The sequence below is a fragment of the Triplophysa rosa genome, linkage group LG14 (assembly GCF_024868665.1).
Source record: "Triplophysa rosa linkage group LG14, Trosa_1v2, whole genome shotgun sequence".
Classification (NCBI taxonomy): domain Eukaryota; kingdom Metazoa; phylum Chordata; class Actinopteri; order Cypriniformes; family Nemacheilidae; genus Triplophysa; species Triplophysa rosa.
This window is the reverse complement of record NC_079903.1, coordinates 5329211-5337722: the sequence shown is the minus strand read 5'-3', so window position 1 is coordinate 5337722 and position 8512 is coordinate 5329211. Positions and strand designations below refer to the sequence as shown.

The window sequence follows — 8512 nt, the reverse complement described above, 5'->3', positions numbered from 1 at the left end:
AATTACTTTATATGTAGAAGTCATAAGAAACAGTAGTACAATACATGCATCTCTGTCTTACAAAAAAGAGAGTAGACATTTTCATTTCAGAAAGACTTTTGTTTTTAGTTTTCACAGTTTACAACAGCTTGTCTGGTATAACTTAAAACAAAGTTTTCTTTTTACAGCTTCTTTTATTGCCTGAGTTCTCATCCCATACACGACTGGATTAATTAATGGGCACAGAATAAGGAAATATAAAGAAAGTATTACACGAAATATATGGGGCACATGTTTCATGTTAAACCGACTTTGAAAAAGTTCAAAACAACTCCCAATGATAAAGTTCAATAAAGCCATTAGATGGGGGACACAAGTGCTGAACACTTTTACTCGCCCACTTTTAGACAATTTCAAACAAATTAAAATGATCCTCAAATAAGAATAGGTAATAATCATAAATGGGAATACAAGAGCAAATAAAATCATTGTTGTGCCATAAATGTTGTAACTTGAGATGTCAGAGCATGCCAGCTTCACTATTGAATAATTATCACAGTAAACCTTCTCAATTATTGTTCCACAGAAGTCAATGCTTGCTGTAAGAAAAAGTGTTATTGAAAATCTGACAATGGGCAAAATCCAAGTGACTGCAACAGATATAATTACTTTTGTAGGCGTGACTATTTTTTCATAGTTTAAAGGATAACATATAGAAACATATCGATCATAAGCCATAACTGTAAGGTTTGTTATGTCACAACCACCATAGGTATATATAAAAAAGACATGCACAAGACATGAAAGCCATGTTATCTGATAATCTTCTGTCAAGAATCTAGCTATGATAAAAGGTGCAAGTGCTGAGCCACCATATAAATTGATACAAGCCATATTACAGATAAACAGGTACATTGGCTTATGTAGTTTTCTTTCAAGAAAGACAACACAGATGATCAGTCCATTAGCAATGACAATCACTGGGTAAAGTAAAAACAGCACAACAACAAAAACATATTTCAAGTCATGGATTCTTCTGTATGCATCCAGTGTGAAGGTAATATTACGCATGTCCCTTTGACCTATAAAAAGTAGAAACAAAGATGAGATAGTATTGTTACAAACATACACATTTCTTATTCATATATTATTCTACAATATATATAAGAAAAAAAACTAATAATATAATATGAATAACATAACATTAAAATCTTACAATTTCACATATGTTTATTACCTTAAATCCAGACTGACGACAGCCTTTGCCTTTGAATGGAGGAAAAAGAATAAGTGAACAGGATGAATACAATCGGTGACATGGTGCTGTATTTACAGCCTGGATTTTAAATACATGTTTCAACATGCAAATGAATACTTCAAGAGAGAAAGGAAACTCCTCCAATCAATTTAATCAATCAGTACTTTTTTAAACAGTGGATCTAAGGGTCTGAGTTTGTGACACTGTCACACATGACACATGTTTTAACCGCTCTATACGTCTTATTATTTTATGTATATTAGAGTTTTAATAGGTTTTACATGTTGTCTTAGCCATTTTATCCCATTTTTATTCCTCTTATTGTTTTATGTGTGTATGTCTATAATTGTACCAGGGCTGCGTTCAGCCCCGACAAAACGTTGCAAAACGTTTTTTAAACAGAAACGGTGGTGCGCTTGAACACTCTGTTGTGATGCAAGAGTTGAACTATGGCAGCTAAGAAGGCCATTCTTTGTGTTCTTTTTGAAAAATTTTCGGATCCTGATGAAATCGTAATAAATATGTGTTTAATACTGCAAAATACATATATTCTAATATCTTCAATTGTTGCGTATACCGAGCTGCAGTGGACACATTTAAACGACTTTACTTGGACCCATTGTGACTGGTCACATGACAGGCAATGGCAGTAACAATTATAAAGGAGGCACAAGTAGGGAGCTTGGATTATCACATCAAATGGCTGGACTGAGGAGTTTCAGTAATTGTGTACTTTCCTTTCCAGCCAACAAAAAAGACTTTGGTTTACACTTTATTTGGATGTATATGTACTCTGGTGGACACTTCATATTTGGACTTTTAACCAGCTTGGACTTTTAGATTGTTTTAGGATATGCTATTGTGTTCCATGCTGTAGCGAGGAAGGCGGGACGAGAGCCGTGGGGCAGGAAGGCGGGGCCGGTGGCGTGAGTGATAATGAGTATCAGCTGTATGCGCACCGGTCTCGCATGCCCCACGGGGGAGCTAGGGAGCATAAGAGGACGAGCGACGGGACTGCCGACGAGAGAGGACCGGGCCTGAAAATGTTAAGTTTTGTGTTTATGTTTGTGTGGCCGGCAGTCGTCCGTGAGGGGCTGCTGGCCTTTTACTTCCGTATTATTGTTTGTTTATTTTTGATTAAAGTTTATTGTTAAATGTTCGCCGGTTCCCGCCTCTTTCCTTCCATTTTATTGAGCTTTTCTACACATGCTTTTAACAGTCTTGAGTTTTAGTGTGAGTGTTTTAAGTCTTACGTGAACATTGTAAATACACTTACATCATTTGTATCTCTTGTTTGTCTCACCCTTTTAAATGTTTTAATCTCACACAGTCTAATCTGACCCATTTAAATTTTTATAATTTAACTTTTAAAGCTGATTGTTACAAGTTTCTAAGAAGCAACCTTTGTGTACAGGTCCTGTAGGGAGATCTACGAGGACATCGGGCTCGGTTCTCACAGCCATTCCATCACTCTCGGGTTGGAGCGGGACGGACCCTGCCCCGTCCCCACCTGCGCCCACACCCTTGCAAAAAGAGCTTCCTCTCTCCCTGGGCTTTTCCCCTGCAGCTTTCTGCACTCTCAATCTGACAGTCCGTCATGGGGTAACACCACCAGGCAACCACAGGGGACTCCTACATGGTTCCTAGACCCCAGCCTGGCTATGTGCCCAAAGTTCCCACCACTCCCTTCAGGGACCAGGTGGTGAACTTGCAGGCGCTCCCCCTTGGAGAGGAAGACCCAACCCCTGCCATGTTGTGTCCAGTACGTGCCCTGCGCCTCTACTTGGTCCGCACGCAGAGCTTCAGAAGCTCTGAGCAGCTCTTTGTCTGTTGGAGGCCAGCAGGAGGCCAGAAGAAGCGGAGGGCTGTCTCCAAGCAAAGATTGGCACACTGGATCATCAACGCCATCACCTTGTCATACCAATCCCAAGATCCCCCGTGCCCACTTGCAGTGAGAGCTCGGGGTGTAGCCTCCTCGTGAGTACTGGCTCAGGGTGCCTCTCTGGCAGACATTTTGCAGAGCTGCAGGTTGGGCTATGCCCAACACTTTTGTGAGGTTCTACAATCTTTGCGTAGAGCCAGTGTCAGCCCACGTCTTACACGGTATCAACAAGACGGCCGGCTGGGCGTATGCCTGAAAAGTGCCTTTTCCCCCTTCCTTCCCCTGTTTATGAATATCCTTTTGTATCAAGGACTCTGTGTGATAATTTTCTTACAAATTTTGTAAATAAGATCTGACATTAGATTCGGGATATCTTGTCCCTCTTCTGATCTTTATATCTCAATGGCATGTACAGCGATGTTTAAGAAGTTTGAACCTATCTCTCTCTCCCATCTTAAAAAAATAGTGGGTCAGTCAAAGCCATTGGGCTCCTATGGATCCAATCCCTTCATCTCTCTTGAAACAAGGTTTTGATGCAGTGGGTCCATACCTTTTAAACATAATTAATTGATGTCTGGAAACACACGTGGTACCAGAAGCTTTAAAACATGCTATAGTTAGGCCATTGTTAAAGAAACCAAATTTAGACTTGTTTTAGCCAATTTTAGACCTGTTTCAAATTTGCCTTTTATTTCAAAGTGTTGCAACAATTACAGAGTTTCTTGGATAAAAATCAGGTATTTTAGGTCTTTCAATCAGGTTTTAAAAAGTATCATTCGACAGAGACTGCACTCCTAAAGGTTCTAAACGATGTTTTAATAGCTGCCGGTTCTGGGTATAATACCGCACTTGTGCTGCTAGATCTGAGTGCGGCGTTTGATACATTAAATCACGCTATCCTTCTGACTCGTTTGGAGAACTGTATTGGTATCAAATGTGCTGCCCTTGAATGGTTTAAATCATATCTCTCAGATAGGAATTAGTGTTCACATTGGGGAATATTCGTCGGAGGCTGCTATATTATCTTGTGGTTTTCCCCAGGGATCCATTTTAGCTCCCTTTCTTTTTTTGTTATACGTGCTCCCATTAGGGTCTATCTTTAGGAAATATGGGTTGTCGTTCCACTACTATGCGGATGATGCTTGATTGGTTATCTTTAATTTGTTTAAAATTTGAATGAGAATAAAACAGAAATTGTAATTTTTGGACCATCTAATTTTTATAGTCAAATAACGCTAGGGAATATAACACTCTCTGCAAAACCTTGGGTAAAGAACCTGGGATTTGTTTTCGATGAGGGTTTAAAATTTGAGAAGCAGATAAATTCGGTAGTAAAATCCAGCTTTTTTCAGCTACGTCTTTTAGCTGAAGTAAAACCTATTTCATATTTTAATAACTTTGAAAGAATAATTATTGCATTTTTAACATCAAGGTTAGACTATTGTAATTCACTGTATTACGGGGTTAGCCAATCAGCTTTATCCTGGCTACAGATGGTACAAAATGCAGCTTCAAGACTTCTGACAGGTACAAAAAAGCAAGACCATATTACTCCAATATTGTTGTCACGGTCCTGCATTCTTGTTTTTGTATTTCTAGTCATGTGGCAGGATCGGGACGGAGCCCTTAGGTTTTATGTGAGAAAGCCATGAGTTGTTTATGTTTTGACATCTCATGTGCTTTCTCGTGTCTTGTCATTGGCCCCGCCCCTCTCGTTTCATGTATTGCTTCCCTGCCGTGTCTAATGTTTCCCACCTGCCCTGTGTAATTATCCCTCGTTTGTCTCTCCTTTAAAATGCCCTCATGTTTCTTTGTCCTGTTGCTCGTGGATTGCATGTGTATGTACCTGTGTACCCGGTACCTTGAACTTTGTGCTTGTTCCTGTCACTCATCGAGGAGGGGGACGGACACGATGTCTGCTTCCAGTATGCTGGGGCAGATGTTGTGGATACGTCCTGCCCGCACTGCGGGCGGTTGACGATTCAGACATTGCGTCACGGGTGGCTGTGTTCCCATGGGACTCAGCCACCACCTCGTCTGCTTCCCATTCCTTGACGGCAGGACTACGTCCCTGCCGCCCGCTACGGCGAGCAGCGAGGGTGATATGAGGATTACTGTGAGCGCTAATCCATCAGCCACTGGCTCGCGGACCATTCGCACCTCGTCTTGCTCGTCTGACCGTTCCCCATGACACGGTCTGCTGCGGGCCAAGCTGTCCCCTCTCTCCACGCTATGGCCATCCTGCAGGTCAGGCCAAGGCATTGAGAGAGCTCCACGAGGGTAAGACCGACCCAGCGCTTATGCAGGAACTCCACGCCGTCACTGACCTCGCTCTATGGGCGACCAAGGTTACCGCGCGGGCCCTGGGTCGGGCGATGTCCACACTTGTGGTCCAGGAGAGACACCTCTGGCTGAACCTTGCACAGATGAGTAACGCCGAGAAAGTCCGCTTTTTCGACGCACCCATCTTGCAAGGGGGGCTTTTGGTGATACTGTCAAGCTGCAGTTCTCAACAGTACTAGAAGCAGACAGAGGATATCAAGATATCCTCCCCCGCTGCGACTCGGCAGCCCTGGTCCTCTTTGACGCCTTCCGGTTCGGCACCCCACACTCAGGCGGCCCCCCGGAAGAAGACATCAAAGAGGAGACCACCACCCCGTCAGCAGCCGCGGTGGAAGCCGAAGCGGCCCTCATGAGAAGACCCCAGGGAGATCGAGAATACCTTCGTTGGTCGATCCGGGACGGTTCCTGCCCTGTCCCAACAGCCCACTTCTAAGAGTTTAATCTCTCACTCTGGGTGTTTATCACAGCCGCTCTCACCCTCTACACGATGGTGTTCGGCAACTCGACTTTGCCTCACGGCGAGACCCAATGTCGAGGATAATCCGCAGCCTAAGCACTCTCAATCGACGGTGCGTTGTGCTACACTGGGTATTATCACAGCCGCTCTCACCCTCTACACGATGGTGTTCGGCAACTCAACGTTGAGGCAAGACCCAATGTTGAGGATAATCATCAGCCTATGCACTCTTAATCGATGGTGCGTTGTGCTACATCATCGCCAGGCAGGAAATACAGCAGAGCCGATCTCCTCTCCGGGGACCCCCCCACAGCGAGGGATCCACACTGCCAGCCATCGATCCACCCCCCGGGAGGTCGATGAAGCAGAACGTACCCCTAGCCTCTCTGTCTCGGTCCCTGGGAGCCTGACAAGAGCTTCCCAAACCATTACGGTGACTAAGGGATACGATCCGTCTCGGCTACGTGGTCCAACTCCCCAGATGCCCGCCCAAGTTTCGGGCATCCTCCAAACCTCAGTTAGAGGCAAGGATGTTCCCGTGCTTCGGGCCGAGGTCACCACCCCTCTGGTGAGAAAGCAATCGTGCTCGTCCCTCTCGCTGAGATGTTCAACGGGTTTTACAGCCCGTACTTCATCGTCCCCAAAAAGGGGGTTGCTAGACCTGCGTACCCTGAACAGGCACCTACTCAAGCTGCCGTTCAGGATGCTCACGCAGAAGCGCATCCTGGCATCTACCAGATGTCAAGATTGGTTCATGACAATTGACCTGAAAGACGCTAACTTTCATGTCTCGATTCTCCCTCGTCATCGCCTGTTCCTACGGTTCACTTTCGAGGGCCAGGCATATTAGTACAGAGTCATCCCTTTCGGTCTGTCCCTGTCCCCACGAGTCATCACGAAGATCGTGGAAGCCGCCCTCACTCCCTTCAGGGAGAGAGGTGTGTGGGTACTAAACTATCTCAACGACTGGCTCATTTGACACCCGCGAGATCTGTTATATACGCAAAGGGACCTAGTGCTTCGGCACCTAGATCGATTGGGACCACAGGTCAACCGAGAAAAGAGCAAGCTCTCCCCTGTGCGGAGCATCCTCTTTCTTGGTATGGAACTCAACTCTGTCTCCATTACAGCGTAACTGACTACAGAGCGCGCTCAGTCAGTGTTGAACTGCCTGGAATATTTCAAACAGTCAGCGGTCCCCCAGAAACAATTTCAGAGGCTCCTGGGCACATGGCATCCTCGGCGGTGGTGATACCCCTCGGGTTGATGCACATGAGACCGCTCCAACACTGGCTACAGAGTCGAGTTCCCTGGAGAGCGTGGCACACCGGCACAAGGCGGATGGTGATTACGCCTCTCTGCCGATGCACCCTAACCCCTTGGTCTTCAATGACGTTTCTATGCGGGGGTCCCTCTCGGGCAGGTCATGAGGCATGTCGTGGCAACGACAGCCGCCTCACTGCAGGGTTGGGGTGCCATGTGCAACAGGCATGCAGTGTCGGGGTGATGGACGGACCCCGCCTGCGCAGGCATATCAACTGCCTAGAGCTGTTGGATGTGCTACCCGCACTGAAGGGGCTACAACCTCTCGTGCAGGACAAGCACGTGCTGGTCCGGTCGGACAGCACAACTGCCGTAGCTTATTTCAATGCCAGGGTGGCGTTCGCTCGCGGCAGCTAACACGACTCGCCCGACGCCTTCTCCTGTGGAGTGCGCAGGTGAGCAGATCCCTGCGAGCCACACATATCCCAGGCGACCTGAACCAGACAGCCGATGCACTCTGTCATCAGTTGACGCCTCGCGGAGACTGGCGACTCCACCCCCGCGCAGTCCAGCTCATTGGGTACAGTTCGGGCGGGCTCTGGTAGACCTGTTCGCCTCCCTGGACACCACCCATTGCCCGCTAGGGTACTCCCATCCGAGGCCCCCCTTGGCACGGATGCTCTAGCACACAGCTGGTCATGGGACAAGCAGACGTTTGCCTTCCCCCCAGTGAGCCTCATTGCACAGACCCTGTGCAAGGTCAGGGAAGAGGAGCATCAAGTGTACTAGTTGCGCCATACTGGCCCAACTGGACTTGGTTCTCGGAGCTAATGTTCTTTACGACAGATCCCCCCTGGCCAATTCCCCTGACGAAGGAGCTGCTTTCCCAGGGTAAGGGCACGTTATGGCATCCCAGGCCAGACCTCTGGAACCTCCATTTCTGGCCCCTGGACGAGATGAGGAGATCCTGAGTGGCCTACCCCCTGCGGCGGTTAAAACCATCACTGAGGCTAGGGCCCTGGCCACTAGGCGGCTATAGGCCTGTAAGTGGTGCCTCTCCTCATCCTGGTGCTCTTCTGTGGAGTTGCTCGATTGGGAACGTGCTGTCCTTCCAGAGACTCGAGAGTAATCTCTCCCCTTCCACACTGAACGTGTATGTAGCCGCTATTGCCTTTCATCACGACCCAGTTGCTTGTAAGTCTCTAGGACAGCACAACCTGATTAATTGGTTCCTAAGGGGTGCGGGAAGGCACTGCCTCACCCGCGCTCCGTACCCCCTTGCGACCTTGATGTGGTCCTGGAGCCCCTCGGAGATGCCACTCTTTCTCAC

The 8512-nt window shown here is 47.1% G+C and overlaps 1 protein-coding gene across 1 annotated transcript; it reads right to left on the bottom strand.

Moving 5' to 3' along the window:
- Positions 1-368: 368 nt before the first annotated feature.
- Positions 369-1050, bottom strand: LOC130565199 (olfactory receptor 11A1-like). Its single transcript, XM_057351784.1, has 2 exons — positions 477-1050; positions 369-379 (listed from the first exon to the last, which is right to left on the bottom strand). The coding sequence occupies exons 1-2, from the start codon at positions 1048-1050 to the stop codon at positions 369-371; spliced, it is 585 nt and encodes a 194-aa protein (XP_057207767.1).
- Positions 1051-8512: the final 7462 nt, after the last annotated feature.

What these genes read in the sequence shown, in the direction of transcription:
- LOC130565199 (XM_057351784.1), bottom strand. Translation starts at nt 1,050, where the DNA reads ATGCGTAATATTACCTTCACACTGGATGCATACAGAAGAATCCATGAC.